This window comes from Theropithecus gelada, chromosome 12, assembly GCF_003255815.1.
Source record: "Theropithecus gelada isolate Dixy chromosome 12, Tgel_1.0, whole genome shotgun sequence".
NCBI lineage: Eukaryota > Metazoa > Chordata > Mammalia > Primates > Cercopithecidae > Theropithecus > Theropithecus gelada.
Genome location: NC_037680.1, coordinates 78,052,824 through 78,074,543, shown reverse-complemented (window position 1 = coordinate 78,074,543; position 21,720 = coordinate 78,052,824). Strand labels below are relative to the sequence as shown.

The 21,720-nt window shown below is 38.5% G+C and overlaps 1 protein-coding gene across 2 annotated transcripts in view; it reads right to left on the bottom strand.

The window, feature by feature from the left end:
• The window catches only part of STRADB (STE20-related kinase adaptor beta), a 29,531-nt gene that overhangs the window by 944 nt on the left and 6,867 nt on the right, over window positions 1-21,720 (bottom strand). For both annotated transcript variants that reach the window (XM_025404811.1, XM_025404810.1), the window contains exons 3-11: window positions 20,815-20,895; window positions 9,520-9,619; window positions 6,525-6,646; window positions 5,159-5,267; window positions 4,175-4,298; window positions 2,128-2,299; window positions 1,727-1,831; window positions 1,320-1,564; window positions 382-424 (exon numbers count right to left, since the gene is read on the bottom strand). In XM_025404811.1, coding sequence (XP_025260596.1) covers window positions 382-424; window positions 1,320-1,564; window positions 1,727-1,831; window positions 2,128-2,299; window positions 4,175-4,298; window positions 5,159-5,267; window positions 6,525-6,646; window positions 9,520-9,619; window positions 20,815-20,895 — 1,101 coding nt within the window. The remainder of the gene's footprint in view (window positions 1-381; window positions 425-1,319; window positions 1,565-1,726; window positions 1,832-2,127; window positions 2,300-4,174; window positions 4,299-5,158; window positions 5,268-6,524; window positions 6,647-9,519; window positions 9,620-20,814; window positions 20,896-21,720) is intronic.

Genomic DNA, 21,720 nt, shown 5'->3' with positions numbered 1-21,720 from the left:
CCCTAAAACTGCCTTTGATTCTAGTCATCTGAAAACAGGAAGAAGAGCCAAATAAACTGACTTCTTATCAGAATTACTTTGCCCTTTCATCATTTCTAGCCAACAGAGAAAATGTCTCTAAATTAATCAAAATATACACCAAGCATCAATAACATGTAATGATAGTCCATTTTGTTTTTACTCATTTTGTTTTGAAGAATGAAAGTATTTTAGAAAGTCTGTAATTGAACTACCAAAAGTTTTCTTGTTTTTAACTTTATTTTGTAACAGAGTTATTAGTAAGAACCTTGGTAACCAAAGTATCTCATCAAGCCAACAAAATAAAGTGACTTTTTAATAGTAATTAAAAACATCGAGACAACGGATGATAGATCAGCTCACCTGTTTGAAGAAAACATGGGACAATAAACTGCTTGCTGATGGCCTGAAATTTTTAAGAAAGTTATAAAAAAAAAAAACCTTTATATTAGAATGTAGATTTCAGGTGTATAAATATGTTAGAAATTAGGTTTAGAGCTATAAAACCCAATAAGAAAAAAATTAAAAAGAATATATATCAGAAGCCCAATTCTTAGCTACAACCTTGACTAAAGGGAATAATTGTAGAGGTATCCTTCAATTAATCTATACTCAACATCTACTGGACACAGTATTTACTGACAGTAACTTAGTAGGGTAGCAGCAATTTACATTTTTATACTGCTTAGAGTCAACATAAATGTGCTAATTAATGTCTAGAAAGAGTAACTGATTTTTACTCTGATTTTTCTTGTAAAAATCAGTTAGAAAATGGTACAGCTGAGACTGAGCCCAACTCTTCTGATTTTTTTTTTTCTTTTGAGATGGAGTCTCACTCTGTCACCTAGGTTACAGTACAGTGGCATGATCTCGGCTCACTGCAACCTCTGCTTACTGGGTTCAAGCGATTCTCCTCCCTCAGCCTCCCGAGTAGCTGGGACTACAGGTGCATGCCACCACACCCAGCTAATTTTTGTATTTTTAGTAGAGACGGGGTTTCACCATGTTGGCCAGACTGGTCTTGAACTCCTGACCTCAGGCGATCCACCCGCCTCAGCCTCCCAAAGTGCTGGGATTATAGGCGTGAGCCACCGCACCCAGCCTCTTCTGATTTTGAATCCAGTATTCTCATTTCCTTGTTCCTACTAGTTGTTCTTAGCACTGACATTTTCTAGATTAGACAATATTTTGATCAAAACATTGATAAAAGATTTGTATTCTCCTGGAAGGGCAATGTTACAAAGCTTCTATAAAATGTAAAACATGTACATTTTGCAGTATTTAGAAGAGATCAATATTACCTTTTCTCAGGATCTTGTTGCAAACAGAGCTGTACCAAGCTAAAGAAGGCAGGAGAGAAGGTTTTTGAGGATGGTGTGTGTAATCGGTCACTATTTACTGTGTGAGTTCCACTGGAGACAAGCACGCTTTCTCCAATCCCAGAGTCTACACCTGACCGGGAGTTTTTCATTCTGGATTCTGATTGAGGGAAAATACTGATATCCAGTGGGCTGTAAGGAGGACCTTTCAGTTTCTGTAACAGCATCTAAAAGAAACAGAACTTTCCTTCAACACTTTCCAGGCAAAATATTAAAACAGTAACAATAAAGCTCCTAAGAGTCTATAGCAAATGTATTTAACAGAAATTATCTAGAATGTAAGCAATCTTATGAAAGGGAAGTAGTTCAGGGATTTTAGCAGCACTTACCTGAGTTCTATGCATGTCCTGGAAAGGCACCTGCCCACTGGCTAATTCACATGCTGTAATCCCAACACTGTAAATATCTGACTTCACATTATACCCATGTAAATCCTGTAGGACACAATTAATTTGAAGTCTTTTAGTGCAAATAAGTTAACCAAAAGTTATACATGTGTGCTTTTTTGATAAAGAAAGGTGAACAATAATGGAAAAGAAACCCATAAGTGACAAATCAAGACACACTTAATATATGGTATTTAATTTCCTAACATAATTTTGACAAGAAAGAGAAATAAAGTCTTGCAGAAGGCCATTCACCAATCCACATATAAAGTCACAACTGTACTTCAGTCAAACTCAGAAGACGCTTGAGACACAGAAAACCCAATGCAACGGCCACACCTGACCTGTCTCAGTAGTTCTGGACTCAGCCACGGCTGCACTGATGTGCTGAACTGTGGGAAATCATACACAGCCGTATGCCTCTGTCCATGCTTAACCAAACTATGCAGATGGGACAGGCCAGAGAGGGTCACTAGGCCATCACCAGAAATGAGGATATGGCTGGCTTTAATACTCCTAGAACAAAGAGAAACAATCCTAAGTAATAGGAAACTGGCCAATGAAGAAAGAATAAAAATCTGGTAGGAACAAATCCATATATTCTCTTGGAAATTAAATACCCTTTATAAAACAGCGGTATAAACTGCAAAACAGTACTGCAAAACTGCTGTTTACACAGGAAATATTCAGGGAATAAGAATTCTTTCTCAACTACTTACTACAGCACCAACACAAGTAAAGATATATAATTGAAAGCTACATGTTAAGAACTGATGGCCGGGCGCGGTGGCTCACGCCTCTAATCCCAATACTTTGGAAGGCTGAGGCAGGCAGATCATGAGGTCAGGAGATCGAGGCCATCCTGGATAACATGGTGAAACCCCATTTCTAATAAAAATACAAAAAATTAGCCGGGCATGGTGGCGGGCGCCTGTAGTCCCAGCTACTTGGGAGGCTGGGGCAGGAGAATGGCGTGAACCCAGGAGGTAGAGCTTGCAATGAGCCAAGATTGCGCCACTGCACTCCAGCCTGGGGGACAGAGCGAGACCCTGTCCATCTCAAAAAAAAAAAAAGAACTGATAATATTTTTTCAAACAAGGAATGGAATCAAATAATTAATTTCACTTTTTTTTTTTTGAGACAGAGTCTCACTCTGTGGCCCAGGCTGGAGTGCAGTGGCATGACCTCAGCTCACTGCAACCTTCACCTCCTGGGTTCAAGTGATTCTCCTGCCTCAGCCTCCTGAGTAGCTGGGACTGCAGGTGTGTGCCACCACACCTGGCTACTTTTTTTTTTTTTTTTTTGTATTTTGAGTAGAGACAAGGTTTCACCATCTTGGCCAGGCTAGTCTCAAACTCCTGACCTCAAGTGATCTGCCCGCCTCGGCCTCCCAAAGTCCTGGGATTACAGGCATGAGCCACCATGCCTGGCCAATTTCACTATTTTTGAATGCTGTTGCAAAACACCTAAGAAGTGTTACCTAAAAAAAAAAATCAAACAATATTTGAAATATAAGGTTTTAAAGCTAAATGTAATACTATCCAGTAAAAGTCTCTCTCATACATCATTTATAAAAAGATATATTATACATTTCCTTTAATTGTCAGATAAATTATAAGAGCCTTGTTTTTCGATCCCAAACACTGAATTTGGAAACTTAACAGAGGAGGATGGCCAATCATCTGGTGACATATAATGAAACCCCAGTTAACCAGAATATAGTGTGTTGGAAATCCTTGGTTAACTAGAATTTTGCTGAAAAAACAATAGTAAGACTAAAAGCTTTAAGGAGACTGAAACAATAGGAAAGCAAGCTTATTTAAAGGTAACTTAATTAAAAAGTAAGATAAAGTTGCAGTATATCTTAGAACAGCACTGTTTTTAACATTCAGTCAATCACTTTTGCATATACACTTTGGTAACAAGAGAAGTGATATTTAGGATGATAACCTCAAGGTGCTGCAAAATAAGAAATCGAAGAAAAGTTTAATTCCAATTTATGCATAATATAAGATGGAAAGCAGATAATGAAGCTCTTCATTTGCTTAAACAAAAACAGAATGAAAAACACCCAGCTAACTAGGATCCCATTTCCTACAGCTCATCTCCTGAACATCCTCATTAGATTGAGACTGTGAGCTCCATGAGGGCAGGCACTCCAGCCCAGCACCAAGAACTGCTTGGCACAGAGGATGTGGTCTGAACATGTTTGGTGAAGGGACATAAAATGTAAGCAATCCATTGCACCTAATGGTCCCTTCCTCCCTCAATTTTCACTTACAAGTTTCCTATCCCTCTTTTCTAACATTCAACTGCTCCTTCCTAAAACCTCCTTCAGAGAGTTCTTCCAGTAAAATTATTTCATTTAGTAAAATACAAATAAGTAAATACCTGTGAATATAGCCATTTTGGTGCAGATAGTTCAACCCTCTCACTGCTCCAAAGAGAATGTTTCTTATTAAAGTTTCACTCATTCCCTCAGGAAAATAGGTCCTCAAGAGTTGACTTGCTGAACCTGAAAGAAACCCCTAAAATCCTTATATGAACATTGAAAGTGATTTTGCTTCCAGCTGTGTTTTAATGTTCTCTTCAACCATAAACACAAACATATCTGTTACTTTTTGGAGTCTAACCCAAACAACACTTTCCCACACAAACATGATTTTCTTTCAAGAATCTTTAAACAATTTTTTCTAATGACACTCTAGAGATTAGGAAAGAGAATTAATGATTTGTCAATATTATTGAATAAAAATACATTCTGTGTGTGTGTGTGTGTATATATATATATATATATATATTCTTAAATCCAGAAGCAATTCACAAAAGCTGTGCTAAAAATCAAAGTTCCAGAATCCATTCACTATTTATTCAACACAATTATGGAACACAACTTTGTGCTAAGTACTATGTGAGCACCTGGGGACACCACAAATAAAAATATATAAATGATCCTGGCCCTCAAGAAGCAGTGAGGGAGATGGGCACACACAAAGATGTTTCTAATACAGTGAAATAGTTTACAATGCAGTGTAACAGGGACAGGGACGGGGTGCAGAGGTGGAAAACAACTTCTTCCTGCAGAGTAACAGTAGGTCTCCATTAAAAGAGGGGCAGGAAGCTGAAGGGAAGAGACAGCCTGTGCAAAGGCATGGAATTCTTGGAAAAGCAGTGGTGGTTCACTGATCATCATACCAATTTTACCTTTTTCTGCAAACTAAAATTCAACATGCACCAGATATAGAAATATACCATGAAATCTAAAATCAGTCATTAGACTTATAAATTAAATGTGGCAAATCATAAATCTAAAATCCCAACTCATCTATATAATTATAACATCTAGGCTAAATTATTTAAAACCAGCATTCTTACCATAGGCCATAAATGGAGAAATAACCCAAAGCCAGCTGCCAACAGTGAAAACTGTCCAATAAGTTGTAATATTGGGATGCCGGAAAAAGTGGGAGAGAATCACGGCTTTCTAGGATAAACACACAAGAGACAAGACATTTAAAAATAACCCTTTTTTCCTTATGATGAAAATGGCAGTCGTGGCAGCTAATACTCAAGGGCGCTCATTAGTGAAAGCACTGTTCTTAGTGCTTTTATCTATTTAAATCTCACAACCACTCCACGAAGTATGTGATATTATGATTCCCATTTTTCAGAAGACAGCACTTAAAAATAAGTTAGAAAACCTGTCCAAAAGCATGCAATTAATAAAAAGAAGTGAAGTAGAATGTGAACTTAGTTTCTCTCTAGGGTCATACTCTTAACTGTACTATGTTCTTCTTATAAAAACATTTTAAAATACCTAAAAATCCCTCTATCGCCACCTCACAGAGACCCACTGTTAACATTTCATACGGTTTCTCCTAGTCTTTTTTTGTTTGTGTAATATACATGTGCACATATAAATATTTTAAGAATTGGAACAATATCCAAATAAAATCCTTTCCCCCTTTATATCAAAAATGATTAGTGACAATAAAAATGGTATTATAAGATACCTGAAATGCAATTCTGTCAAAATTTGTCATTTGGAAATTAATTTTGCTTATCTGGATGAAAAGGAAACTGTTTTTTATTTCTTCCATTGCCCTGTGTGACTATTTAGGATGGGACTAACTAGGGGTATTGTAAAACTCCAGACCTGCATTTTGAATATGATATTCATTTGAAGGAGCAGCAGTTACCAAAGTTGGAATACATGTGTTCTTTCATATAATGAATCTGGCTTCCACATATTCTTTCCAATTCTGTAACTGCATGTTAATTAGAAGAAATCTATATTTCCCTAACAGAAGAATTATTAGTTTGGGGGAGAAAATTCTTATAGAAGTAATCGCCTCAAATAAACATTATATTAAATACAATCACCCCTTAATATCCATGGAGCGTTGGTTCCAGGACTGCATCCCCTGACCGCCTCCCACACACCACCCCATGAATGTACCAAAATCTAAGAATGCTCAAGTCCCTTGTATAAAATGGCATAATATTCACATATAAGCTATGCACATCCTCCTATATACTTTAAATCATTTCTAGGTTACTTATAATGTCTAATACAATGTAAATGCTATGTAAATAGTTATGCTGTGTTTTATTTGTACTATTTTTTATTGTATTATTTATTTTAAAATATATGTTTTCTATTCACAATTGGTTGAATCTGCAGATGTGGAACCAGTGGATACAGAGGGCCAACTGTGTATCATTTTCTTCATATTGTTACCTGTAAAGCTTTCAGGCGTTCTTCATTGCAGTTTTCCAGATTTGTAATTTTTATAGTTACCAGTGTTCCCGTGGGAGTATGCCGTGCAAGATGGACAGAAGTCAAGTTGTCAAATCCTCTTCCTATAATCAGGCATAAAAGTCATGTTAGTAACCAAAGAAGAAAAAAAATTGACAATTTAGACTTCATCAAAATTGAAAAGTCTTGCTCTTCAAAAAGTACTGTTAAGAAAATGAAAAGGCACACTACTCATTCAAAGTATTAATAATATTTATCAAGCAATCCAATTAAAAAACAGGCAGAGGATTAAACAGGCAATCCACAAAATAAGATATAAGAACAGCCAGTAAGCATATGAAAAGATGCTCAAGATAGAGAAATGCAAATTAAAACAGTGACACACCATTACATATCTATTATAATGACTAAAATTGTGACTTGATAAACCAATTGCGATATACTCACACAATGGAATGCTACTCAGCAATCCCCTGTCCCCACTCCTAGTCCCTGGCAACCACCAATCTGATCTTTGTCACATAAATGGCGTCAAAAAGAACACAGTTGTCAGCTTCTTTGGTGTTTAGCTTCTTTCGCTTGGCATATGCTTCTGAGACTCATCCACGTTGTTGTATGTATCAGCAATTAATTTCTATTGCTGAGCAATAAACAATTGTATGGCTATACCACAATTTATTTATCCATTTATAATACTGATGGTTATTTAGGTTGTTTTCAGTTTTCGGTGACTATAAAGCTGCCAAAAACATTCCTATACCTATAATGTATAGGTAGACATGTTTTCATTTATCTTTGGCAAATATCTACGAGTGAGATTGCTGGGTCATGTGGTAAATGTATGCTTAACATTATAAGAAGTTGCCAAACTGTTTTCAAAAGTGGCTGAATCATTTCACATTCCCACAAACAATGTATAAGAGCTGTCACTGCCTAACATACTCACCAGCATTTGGTATCGTCAGCTTTTTAAATGTAAAACACCTAGAGTGGCACTTGCTAGCAGCCACCTAATAAACGTTAGTTAACTCCCTCTCTCCGTGGTCACCAAATTTTGTCAGTTTTATTTTTGAAATGAAGTTAATCTCAAATTCATCTCCTCTCCTCAGTGTCAGCGTCACTGACTTAGTCTGAGCCCCATCCTGTCGCCCTGGATGTATGCAGTGACTCCCTCATATGCCCTGCATTCTCAGCCAGGGCACACACCAGAATTACTGAGGGAACTACTGTAAAATGCCTCTGCCTTGACCCCACACCCCAGAAACCTTGGTCCAGTAGCTCTATGATGGAATATAGGTGTTGTAATTTTTAAAAAGACACAGGTAATGAAGATGACACTTCTGGTTGTGCACTGCTGATCTACTACATCTTCCTGACTGTTGCCTGAGCTGTTTTAAATTTGGCATTTTATCAATGGCAGGTCCTGCAGCAGCTGAGAGCTTAGATCCTACAGTCAGAAAGATCTGGTTTCAAATCACTAACTGTATGACTATCTCAGGGCCTCAGTGTCCTCATCTGCGAAATGGGAGTGGCAAAGGGTTAAAGGAAAAAAATACATACTAAATGTTCAGCATCATGCCTGTTAGATGGTATTATTGTCATCACGATTCCACAATGTCTCTCTAGCAGAAGGACAGTAAATTCCAAATCTCCACCTTAAATCATCTGAGTAATAAGGAGGGTAGGTTGTGGACGCCATTCTAAATCCAACCACATGAAGTCCTTCACAACGCGTTCCAAACCTGCCTTTCCAGATTCATCTCCTACCACTGCCTACTCTCCCCTTGTCCCCACTTGTAGTCACAGAGGAACTATATGGTATATTCTCCCCTAACCATCCTTCCTCAGTCATTTACTGAGGTAAACATGTTTTCATCTTTTTAGAATTGGCACCATCTGAAACTCCTTTCTAATTTTGGGGCATTTGCCACTATGTGTTATTTCAAAAAGGTTAGATCTTTACTCTCCCTTAGTCTCCTTGACCTTGGTATGTGACCTATGCTTGGCCAACTGGAGCATGGAGTGAAGGACAAAGCAGCAGCAGTCGTCAGAGCTTCCTGCAGTGGGCCAGCGTCTGGTGGCGGGCAGTACATTCACTAGGCTGCTCCTATTCCACAGTCCTGGTTCTTGTCATGCAGCTTCTCTTGGCTTCTTCCAAACCTATTTCTCTAGCCAATAATTCTGTGAGTTAGCAGCATTGTTCAAATATTCCTCTTTCACTTAAGTTAGCCAGGATTGTTTATGTTGTCTATAACAAAACCTATGACTAGAATATCTAGCAAACTCTTCCTCATTCAAGATCCAGCCCCTTTTTGCCATTTCTCTTAACTCCCAGAGGTAGTTCATTGTATGCTCCATCTTCTCCGTTCCCATAACACTTAGGACATACCTCTACTAAAGTACTATATTGTGTCTTCATCTTCCTAGAGATGATGTCAATTCCAAGTGTTCTCCTATGCTTTGTTCCCCTATTTGTCTAACAGATGTTTCTGAATATTCAGAGCAAATGTTTCACATATGTAAAGCTATAAACAATAACCCATCCTATTCCACACTTAACTGAAAAAGCTTTCTATTACAAATGGGATTTTAGGTAAATTTTTAAACTAAGAAGCAATTTAGTTAACGGACTGTGACTGAAAAGATTTATCTGACTTGATTTTACTTCATACCCAGTAAAAATTATACCCATAAAATAGATGCTTCCCACAATAAACACACAAATAATAAGTATTTAGTGTCTTCCTCATGTAAATGTACTGCAATGGAAAAGTAAACGTTCTAGACAGTAATCCTGAAAAAATCTGCGTCATTATTTTAAGATAGACATAAATTAATTGAATCCACTTGACTGACACAATTAGCATCTAGTTTTATGCTGGACGTAACAACAGAAAAACTTGTCTACAGAATAATATTTTTGTCATCAATTTAATTTCTAACACTGAAGGGTCAATTAGAAATTCAGAATTATTACCTATTTCTACTTGGAGCTCGTAGTGAGAAACGTTGGTGGAACATACTACTTCGCTTGCTCTAGTGGATGGAGGTGACCAGGAAAGGGTTGGCTCATCAACCTGCATTTGTTTTTAAAGATAAAAACAAAATAGATGAAATTCTTGGTCCCCCTGCCCCAATATAAAACACTGGTGTTATATTTTCAAACACAGAGGTGCTCATTAGGAAGGTACTGCAAGGTGGCTTAAGAGACTGTTTTAAGATCTAAAAGGAATTTACCAGTTGCTCATTGATGTTAATTAGAAAGCCATTAGCCTATGGAGAGGGCAGGAAAAGGAGATTTACAGATAGCAAGGAATACTTTCCAGTGTAATTTCCAGTAAAATGTTTAGGAGTTGCGAAGAATGTTAATTCTTCAGGATAGCTGACAAATGTACCAAGCGAAGAGCTGCAGAGACCTGTGAGGGATATTCTATGCTTGTGCTTTTGCTTCAAGCTAGAGCCATATTTTGCACAAGGTACATGCTCTGCTAGTGAAGATGTTAACAGTCAAGGAACAGTTTCCAGACTGCAGCCTATTAAAATTGCTGATGAAGTTTTTAGCAAGATGAATCAGATGGGAGGTCAGAAAGAAAAATCAAAGGAGATAGACCTCCTAAGTGTATGACCAAGTACTGATAGGAGGTCTCATGGTGTGCTTTGGAGTGAGAGTCAGGTTTGCACCTGAATACAGTGACAGTGAAATAACATGAAGGTATGAAAAGGAAGACGCCTAAACTACTGGCTTCATATGATAGCCATGAGGGTCTCCCAATGGACGTAAGTACTCCAACTTAGGAGCCTCTACAGACAGGTGGCAGGGGAAGGAAAAAAGGGGAAAAATAACATTACTATGTGCTAGGAATTGTGTTAACTCCTTTTCACATTCTTAGCTCTTTTTAATCAAGAGACAGAGATGGAGTTTGAAACAGTCACAGGATTAAATGTTCCCTAAACTTTAAGAGAGCAGGAAAAAAGGAATTACAAACCCATGGCTAAAGATGAATAAGGGTGACTATTGTTCAAGAGGAATGAAAGAATGTAAAAAGAAATTCTACTATACGATTGGAAAAATCCTGATGAGAAAACAAATCAAAATAAAGCAATTTAGTTTCTCTTTTTTTCTGCCTCTTTACAATCTGATGGAAGCAATTCAGTTTCTTTAAAACAGGTAGTCTCCAGATAAACTCAGATTTAAAGACCACATAAAAGAGACAGAAAGAAAATATAACAGTTTTAAAATTTTTTTAGTGATATCAACCTGTAAGCCTGTCAGGAAGGCTAGAGACATAATGAACTAAGGCTCATAGTTCATAGGCTTGGAAAAAACAGCATAATGTTATGGGGTGATGGACTAAAATCAGAACTAATCAGTGTCTATTTTGCTTCCATCTATTCCATTAGGGAATTAGTCTTATTTAAACTAGAAGGGACACTTGTAAATAACACTTGTAAATAAACTTGTAAGTATTCAAAGCTCTAAAAAGGTTGTTTTAAATAGGTTCAAACCTCCAGGCCCAGGGCAATTACACTTAGGATATGAAGTTTGCAACTATGGTAGAACTCAGATGAAAAACCAGAATAGAAGTAGCAAACAATGACCCAATTTTCAAAAAGGGAGAAAACTACAAAGGGGCAAGCTTGATGCTGCTGCCCAGTAAAGTCAGAGATCAAATTATTCGATAGTGAACTATGGGCACTTTAAAAAGCCACATGGTAATCCCAAGAAGACAACTCGGATTTACTAAGAGCAAATCATCCCAAACTAACCCCACTTCTCTTTTTCACTTGATGACCAGTTAGATGATAGAAAGCAAAAATTATGGCAAAGTCCTTGACTTTGCTCTGTTAAACTTTTTAATGACTTCCTGAAAATGAAACAGGCTGGCTTGAAAAAAGAAAAAGTATGGATCATGCATTGCTGGGCATAGCTAATTACCGAAAAAAAAAAAAAAAGGCAGGACTCACAATCATCCTGCAACCAAAAGAATGGGCCCAGTTCAATAAAATTTTACAAGGATAAATGCAAAACCTTGCACTTAAGTTAAAAAACAAACAAACAAACAAAAAACAATAGCCTAAATACAAAATTGAGGATACCAGGTTTATGACTTGGAGGTTTCAGTCAATAGCATGACAGAGAAGGTTAAATAAAAGCATAATATGGAGCTACATTTACAGAAGCAAAATTGAGCAGACTGGAAGAGACAAGAGTTTCACTGTGTTCTGAAATGATTAGATAGTATCTGGAGCACTATGGATAATTGAGACACCACAGTTTAAGAGGGAATTATAAAGTGGTGACTGTAAAATGGTGATGCCTGGAGAAGGCCAACCAAGTCGGTGAAGGTTCCAGCAACAATGGAGGAGTTGAAAATATTTAATCTGGAAAAGAAAATATTAAGAATATATATAGTTGCCATTTGCAAGTGACCAAAAGACTAATATAGAAGGGTAAACAATTGTTCAGCGAGAAGAGCTGAGATCAACAGATAGAAGCTCCAGGAAGTAGATTTCAGTTCCGCATAAGAAACGTGGAGTAACCGGTGCCATCCAAGTGTAGTTCAGGCATCAAGCTGCCTCTTTCCATTATCCTCTCTCCACTGATATATTTGGAGGTTGGACGACCACCATTGACAGTAGTTGAGCTACACGGAGGTACAAGAACTGGAAGTGAAGAGGGAATGGTCAGCAATTGGAAGGCTAGAAAAAGAAAAGTTTTGATGCCCACAAATGTCTGCTTGCAGTGAAAGGAAGTACTGTGATATGAATTTCAAGTACTTTGACAGCTGTCATTAGTTCTCCATTATACATTAAACTGCCTCTAATGATTGGGTTTCCCATGTAACTTTTCTATAAGAGTGGATTGATGATACAATGTAAGGGCACCATTTCCTCTGGCACTGGGAGACTGGGTTTATAATGAGCTTGATTAATGTGGATCTGATACTGAAATATGGATCCACTCTAGGTTTGCTGACTAAATCCAGTTTCTGATCCAAGAGGCTGAGGAACATCATGGTTCAATAATCAAGCCAATGAATAGCACTCTGAAGTGTTTTCAGAGAGATCCTGCCAGACTTTTACTTGTGGTGAAACATACCTTTCTGTATGTTTCTATTTTTCTGTGATGACTATTTTTCTACAATGGAGCTCTTTTTATTTACATTTCTACAATGAACTCTCAGAGATATTGTAGAGAACACTCCCTACATAAGTTGAAAATTAGACTAGATGGCCTCTCATGAATCACTGTAATGCTAAAATTGCATTATTTTAAAAAGCAGCATCTCAGGTCAAACACCACAGCCTTTCATTTGCAAAGGTTAACTATAGGAAATGAATTTTCCTACAGATAGAGGGGTTTCCAAAGTTACAGGAGACACAAATCACTTGGAAAACCAGACTGTCCCCCAAACATGATATTTTAACATAAAATTTAATCCTATCTACAAAGTCCAGGCCAATGGAGAACAAGCTGTCCAAAGAAAAGACAACAGATGGTGTTTTACAGCATGACTCAGAGAGTGCACAGGGAAGTTTTTCTAGTCATCAGGCACCAGTTTCCAGCTGGTGTCAACTTACATTATACAACTTTTCCAATTCATGTTTCCACGAGAGACTTCAGATTATGCTTCTGCTTCTCTCACTGAAGATTTTAGTCTAACTCTACTAACAGAGAGGGATGTGACATTTCAATCCTTAAATTATAGAAAGGCTCCAACCTGGAGGTTTAAAGGATTCAGGTGGCAGCTGTGAACATTTGCTTAGTTCTAGGCCTCTCTCGGTAACAGCATGGAGACAAGAATCACTTTACTTTCTGCCTCACCCAAAGGGATTTACTTGAATTAAAACTCAGACTGGGAGGGAGGTGGAGAAAGATGGCTGAATAGAACCCTCTAGCAATCTTCCCCCACCCTTCAGGAACACCAAATTGAACAACTATCCAAACAAGAAGCACCTTCGTAAGAATAAAAAATCAGGTGAGCTATCACAGTACCTGGTTTTAACTTCCTATCACTGAAAGAGGCACTGAACAGGGTAGGAAAGACAGTGTTGAATAGCTGATGCCTCCTCTCCCTCATCCCCTGGGGAGGGAGAGTGCAGTGATTGTGGGACTTTGCACTGGAACTCAGTGTTGCCAGTCACAGCAGAAAGCAACACAGTAAAGAATTCAGCCACCGCCCAAGGAGGGAGTATTTAGATCAGCCTTAGCCAGAGGGGAATCACCCATCCCAGCAGTTGGAACCTGAATTCCAGCAAGCCTTGTCTGCCACCACAGGCTGAAAGCCTCTGGGGTCCTAAACAAACCTGAAAGGTAGTCTAGGCCACAAGGACTACAATTCCAGGGCAATTCCTGGTGCTGTGCTGGGCTTGGAGCCAGTGGACTTGGGGGGCCCATGACCTAGTGAGACACCAGCCAGGGCAGCCAAGGGAGTGCTTCTGTCACTCCTCTTCTAACCCCAGGCTGTGCAGCTTGTAGCTCCAGGAGATTCCTTCCTTTCCCTTGAGGAGGGGAGAGGAAAGGGGGCTTGGTCTTGAATAAAAAGGACTTTGTCTTACAACTTGGATTCCAGCTCAGCCACAGTAGAATAGGGTACCAGATTCCTGAGGCCCCCATTCCAAGCCCCAGCTCCTGGACAACATTTCTAGACACGCCCTGGGCCAGAAGGGAAACTGACCTAGTTCTGGCAGGATCCATCACCTGCTGACTAGGACCTTGCGCCTTGAATAACCATCAACACTACCCAGGCAGTACTTGCTGTGGGCCTTGGGTGAAACTCAGGGCCATGCTGGCTTCAGGTGTGAACTAGCACATTCTCAACTGTGGTGGCCACAGGTAGAGGCTCCTTCTGCTTGAGTAGAGGAGAGGGGAGAGTAAAGGGGGCTTGGTCTTGCAGCTTGGGTACCAGCTCAGCCACAGTAGGCTAGAGCACTAAGCAGACTCCTGGGGTCCCTGATTCCAGGCCTTGGCTCCTGGATAGCACTTCTGGACTGGCCCTAGGCTAAACGGTAGCCCACCGGCCCTGAAGGGAGAAACCCAGGCCTGGCAATATTCACCACAAGCTGACAGAAGAGCCCTCGGGCCTTGAGTAAACACTGGCAATAGCCAGGCAGGACTCTGCTATGGGCCGGGGACAATGGTGGCCATGAGACTCCTTCTGCCTGAGGAAAGGAGAGGGAAGAATGGGAAGGACTTTGTCCTGTGGTTTGCGTGCCAGCTCAGCTGCAGTAGAATAGAGCACAAAGTAGATTCCTAAGGTTCCTGACCCATGGCCCTGCCCCCAGAAGGCATTTCTGGACCCACCCAGGGCCAGGTGGGGAACTCACTGCCCTGAAGAGAAGGACACAGCCTGGCTAGATTTAACACCTGGTGACTGAAGAGCCCTTGGTCCTTGAGTGAACATCCAGCTGGGCAGTGGTGGCTGCAGGCCTGGGGCAAGACCCAGCACTGTGCTGAGCTTCAGGTCTGACCCAGTGCAGTCCTAGTTGTGGTGGCAACAGCAGTGCTTGTGTCACCCCTCGCCCAGCTCCAGGCAGCTCAGCATGGAAAAAGAAACTGTTTGGGGGGAAAGTAAGGGAAGAAAACGAGATTCCCTGCCTAGTAATCCAGGTAATTCTCTCAGACCTTACCCAAGACCACCAAGATGGTACCTCTGTGAGTCTGCAAGAGTTACAGTTTTGCTGGGCTTGGAGTGGTCCTAATGCAGATAGAGTTGCAGTGACCAAAGACTTAGATCACAATACTCAATTCCCTAAAAATACTTGGAAAGTCTTCCCAAGAAGAATGGGTACGAGTTAAGTTCAGCCTTCAAAGACTACGATAAATATGTAACGCTTCAATGTGCAGACATTAATGAACACCTACAAGCATCAAGAACATCTAGGAAAACATGATTTCACCAAATGAGCAAAGTAAGGTACCAGTGACCAATCCCGGAGTGACAGAGATACGTGACCTTCCAGACAGAGAATTTGAAATAGCTGTTTTGGGGAAGTTCAACAAATTTCAAGATAACACAGAGAAGGAATTCAGAATCCCATCAGATAAATTTAACAAAGAGATGGAACTAATTTTTTAAAAATCAAACAAATTCTAATTCAACTGACATACTGAAGAATGCATTAGAGTCTCTCAATAGCAAAACTGATCAAGCAGAAGAAAGAATTAGTGAAATCGAAGATAGGTTATTTGAAAATACACAGAGAAGACAAAAGAAAAAAGAATATGAAAGAATGAAGCACACCTATAAGATCTAGAAAACAGCCTCAAAAGGGCATATCTAAGTTATTGGCATTGAAGAGGAGGTAGAGAAAGATATCAGAATAGAAAGTTTATTCAAAGGGATAATTACAGAGAACTTTCCAAACCTAGAGAAAGATATCAATATCCAAGTATCCAAGAAGTTAGCCAAGTATCCAAGATTATCAATATCCAGTATCCAAGAAGGTTATGGAACACCCAGCAGATTTAACCCAAAAAAGACATTTAACAATCAAACTTCCAAAGGTCAAGGATAAAGAAAGGATCCTAAAAGAAGTAGGAAAAAAGAAAGAACATATAAAGGGGCTCCGATACATCTTGCAGCAGACTTATCAGTGGAAACCTTACAGGCCAGGAGAGAGTAGCATAATATATTTAAAGTGCTGAAGGAAAAACCTTTCTTTTTTTTTTTTTGAGATGGAGTCTCACTCTGTCACCCAGGCTGGAGTGCAATGGTGCGATCTTGGCTCCCTGCAACCTCCACCTCCTGAGTTCAAGCGATTCTCCTGCCTCAGCCTCCCGAGTAGGGGGCATTACAGGCGTGTGCCACCACGCCCAGCTAATTTTTTGGATTTTTAGTAGAGATGGGGTTTCACCATGTTAGCCAGGATGGTCTTGATCTCCTGACCTTGTGATCCGCCCACCCTGGCCTCCCAAAGTGCTGGGATTACAGGTGTGAGCCACCGCACCCAGTGAAAAACTTTCACAGTTTATCCAGTGAAAATATCCTTCAAACATGGAAGAAGAAATAAAGACTTTCCCAGAAAAACAAAAGCTGCGGGATTTCATCAATGCCAGATCTCTCCTACAAAAAATGCTAAAGGGAGTTATTCAGTCTAAAAGAAAACAATGTTAACAAGCAGTAAGAAATTATCTGAAGGTACAAAACTCACTGGTAATAATAAATACATACATAAAAACAGACTATTATAACATTGTAATTGTGGTATGTAAACTACTCATATCGTGAGTAGAAAGATTAAAAGATGAACAAATAATAACTACAATACCTTTTCAAAAAGAAGCATAAGAAGATATAAATAGAAACCACAAAAAGTTAAAAAACAGGAGGAATGAAGTTAAAGTGTACAGTTTTTATTAGTTCTCTCTTTGCCTGTTTGTTTCTGCAATCAGTGTCAAGTTGTCAGTTTAAAATAACATGTTATGTTATTTGCAAGCCTCATGGTAACATCAAATAATAAAATCTACAACACATATACACAACAAAAATGAAAAACAAGAAACTAAAACATACCACCAGAGAAAATAAACTTCACAAAAAGGAAGAAGACAGGAAGGAAGGAAGAGAATACACAACAAATAACAAAAGCCAGCAGTTAAGTCCTTATCAATAATAACACTGAATGTCAATGGATTAAACTCTCCAATGAATAGACATAGAGTAGCTGAATCAATTTTTTAAAAAGATTCAATTATCTGTTGCCTACAAGAACCATACTTCACCTATAAAGACACTCATAGACTGAAAATAAATAAGGTAAGAAAAATATTCCATATAAATGGAAACAGAAAAAGAACAGGAGTTGATATACATGTATATCAGGCAAAATAAATTTCAAGGCAAAACTTATAAAAAGAGACATGGAAGGTCGTTATATAATCCTAAGCAAAAAGAAAAAAACTGGAGGAATCACATTACCTGCCTTCAAATTATACTACAGAGTTATTGTAACCAAAACAGCTTGGTACTTGTATACAAACAGACACACAGACCAATGGAACAGAACAGAGAACTCAGAAATAAATCCATACATCTACAGTGAACTCATTTTTGACAAAGATGCCAAGAACATACACTGGGGAAAGGACAGTCTCTTCAATAAATGGTGCTAGGAAAACTGGATATTTGTATGGAGAAGAATGAAAGTAGACCCATATCTCTTGTTATATTAAAAAATAAAATTGAAATGGATTAAAGACTTAAATCTAAGACCTCAAACTATGAAATTACTACAAGAAAACATGGAGGAAGTTGTCCAGGAAATTGGTCTGGGCAAAGATTAATTGAGTAATACCCCAAAAGTAGAGACAATCAAGCAAAAATGGACAAATGAAATCACAGCAAGTTAAAAAGTTTCTGCAGAGCAAAAGAAAAAACAAAGTGAAGAGACAACCCATAGAATGGGAGAACATATTTGCAAATTACTCATCTGACAAGGGATTAATAACCAGAATATGTAAGGAGCTCAAATAATCCAATTTTAAAAATCTAACCATCTGATTTAAAAATGGGCAAAAGATCTAGAAATAGACATTTCTCAAAAGAAGACATACGGTTCTGGGCACAGTGGCTCACACCTGTAAGCCCAATACTTTGGGAGGCTGAGGTGGGAGGATCACTGGAGGCCAGGAGTTCCAGATCAGCCTGGTCAACATAGTAAGACCTCTTTTAATTAGCTGGGTGTGGTAATACATGCCTATAGTCCTAGCTTATCAATAACCTGAGGTGAAAGGATTGCTTGAACCCAGGAGTTCAAGGCTGCTGTGAGCTATGATTACACCACTACAGTGTAGCCTGGGTGGCAAATCTTTTTGGCCATCTCCAAAAAAATAAAAATAAAAACAATTGTTCTTTAAAGATGACATACAAATGGCAAACAGGTATATGAAAAAGTGCTCAACATCACTGATCATCAGAGAAATGCAAATCGAAACTACAAGGGGATATCATCTCACCCTAGTTAAAATGGCTTTTATCCAAAAGACAGGCAATAACAAATGCTGGTGAGGATATGGAGAAAAGAGAACCCTCATATACTGTTGTGATAATGCAAATTAGTACAACTACTATGGAGAACAGTATGGAGGTTCCTCAAAAAACTAAAAACAAAAAACAAAAAACTACCATATGATCCAGCAATCCCACTGATAGGTATATATCCAAAAGAAAAGAAATCAGTATATCAAAGAGATATATACACATCCATGTTTATTGCAGCACTATTGACAATAGCCAAGATTTTGAAGAAACCTAAATGTCCATCAACAGATGAATGGATAAAGAAAATGTGGTACATATGTACAATGGAATATTATTTAGCCATAAAAAAGAATGAGATACTACCATTTGCAACAACATGAATGAAAGTGAAGAACATTATGTTAAGTGAAATATGGCAGGCCCAGAAAGACAAACTTCACATGTTCTCACTCACTTGTGGGAGCTAAAAATTAAAACAACTGAACTCATGGAGCTAGAGAATAGAGGCCAAGAAGGGGTGGGTAGACTGGAGATGGTTAATGAGTACAAAAATATAGTTAGATAGAATGAATAAGATCTAGTATTTGATAGCATGACAGAGTGACTACAGTCAACAATAACTTATTGTACATTTTAAAATAACTAAAAGTATAATTGGAATGTTTATAACACAAAGAAATGATTTATGCTTAAAGTGATAGATAACCCATTTACCCTGATGTAATTATCACATATCATATGCCTGTATCAAAATATCTCAAGTACCCTATAAATATATACACCTTCTAAGTACTCCAATTAAAAAAAAAAACCCTCAGATACTACGTCCTATTTTATGAAGAGACAGGTAACCAGAAGACTAGAGTATTAATGAATAAAAAGCCAAATAACAGAAATAAAGACAGCTGAAGATAGGGCTGGGAGTTAAATTATAAGCAAAATTAACTGGGATTCACTAATTTTGTAGCGAATAAGGCATTTGCAAGGTAGGTTCCATTCTGTAGTAAAAAATGCAATATAAAGTATGGAATAAGGAGAAGAAAACATCCCAAAGAAATATCCTAAGATATATCTAAGATATACAGAAGCAGAGCCAAATAAAAAGTATAAGTGGAAAAGCTTCATAGATACAATATTTGAACCAATTCTTTATGGATGAGGAAGAATTTCAGAAGCAGAAAAGAAAAAAGAGTATTTCAAGTAGAGAATGAAACTAAGACATATTCTACACCAGCTAAGAGCCCTCATATTATGCTAATTTATACTTTATTCTATAGGCTTTAGTAAGCCAATGGAAGTTTCAAAGCTGGAAAGCGACACAAGCAGGCCTGTATTGGTAGCAGTACTGAACACTGAACAGATGTGAGTGGTGGGAGAAGACTATGTGTGTGTCTAGGAGAGTAGAGGCAACGAGTCCACCTGCAAGAGCCCGGGTGAGAGACAATGAGACCTGAGCAGTAGCAGTGCTCATGTGAAATAGGGGATAGACCCCAGGGCATTTCAGAGACAGATTCAGAAGACTTGGTGAATAATAAATATGGGGGCAGAGGTAGAGGCCGTGTGAGGATAACTCTAAAGTTTCTAGTTAGGATGACACAGTGGATGACTTTTCATTAGCCGAAGTAGGAAATACAATGAGTTGGTGGGTTTAAAAGAAGATTAAGGTTTTATTCAAACTGAGTAGTGATGCCTTTGAAAAATCCAATCGGAGGTATTCTAGAGACATGTCTGTTGCCCAGGAAAGAGTCTGGGGTAAAAATCTGAGAAACATCAGTTCTGCTTGATGCCAGGGTCCCCTCAGGAAACCTGTGGTAACTCCAGGATAATCTGAAATCTGCAGGAAAGGGTCTGGGGTTGCAGGTAAAAATCTGAGAAGCATCAGTTCTGCTTGATGCCAGGGTCCCCTCAGGAAACCTGTGGTAACTCCAGGACAATCTGAAATTTGAACAACTTAAGTCATAGGAACAGGTAAACTGCTTAGGAAGAGCCACTTTAGGAAGAAGAGAAATGGCCAGTTATAGACTCCCGGAAAATGGCAGGAGAAAGGAGAAATAGTAAAAGACACTGTAAAGAAAAAGAAATAGAGGAGAACCAGAAGTGAATAGAAGACAAAGTTAGAGCATTAATTGCACTCAACCATTTTTTTTTTCTTTTTCAAAGATGAGATCTCACTATGTTGCTCAGGCTGGTCTCGAACTCTTAGGCTCAAGTGATCCTCCTGCCTTGGCCTCCCAAAGTGTTGGGATTACAGGTGTGAACCACTGCATCCAGCCTAACCATTTTCTTACCAAGTATTGATGGATACTGGTTTCAGACTGTTTTTCAGGTCTGAGTGATTCAACTTGTGTTCTTGAAGTGCAGAAACAATCCTGGAAGTCAGAAATGCATTATATAAGTGAAAAATAAGTTACAGTTAAGCAGGGGTGGTGTGTAGATACAAAAAGGTCTAGTGACTAGAGTGGGGAGCAGAGAGGAAGGGCAACATGCAGGAACCTGGAATTGAAGCCAGGATCCACATCATGGGGGAACTCAGTGCGGAACAGAAGGGAGAAGTGGCTGGGTATGCAGACAAACTTCATATATGTTAGCATTTCACTTGGTGCTATTGCTGATCCTTGCCCTCTTTTCTTGATGTCATAATAATTCATTTTAACTGTTGGTGTTAATTTTTAACTCTGTCTGTCAACACCACTGAGGTTTTCTTCTGAATATTTAGCCAAAGATTATTCTGCTGTATTCATTATAATTATTTTTATTTTGATCCTCAGCTATCTTCTTAAGTATAGAAACCATGTTTATTCACATTAAGCCACATATTGAGTGAAAAAATAATTATTTTTAAAGGTAATAAACATCTCTAATTACAACTCAAAGCAAATTAAGAGAGACTTACTTTTATCATCACAATTTACATTTTTCTGCATATTTACCCATGGTTCTATTATTATTTATTGCCAATAAAGAAATGTAACACCTACATGTGATTTATCACATCATCAATCAGTGCGGTGAAGCTGACCTTATACTATTTAGGAAGAAAAAGTATGTCAAAAGAAAAGTATAAACACATATGTATGAGAGGCTTTTATAACAAGATATTTTCAGTATCTGAAAAAATTTCTTTCTTTTTTTTGAGATGGAGTCTCCCTCTATCACCCACGCTAGAGTGCAGTGGCGCAATCTCAACTCGATGC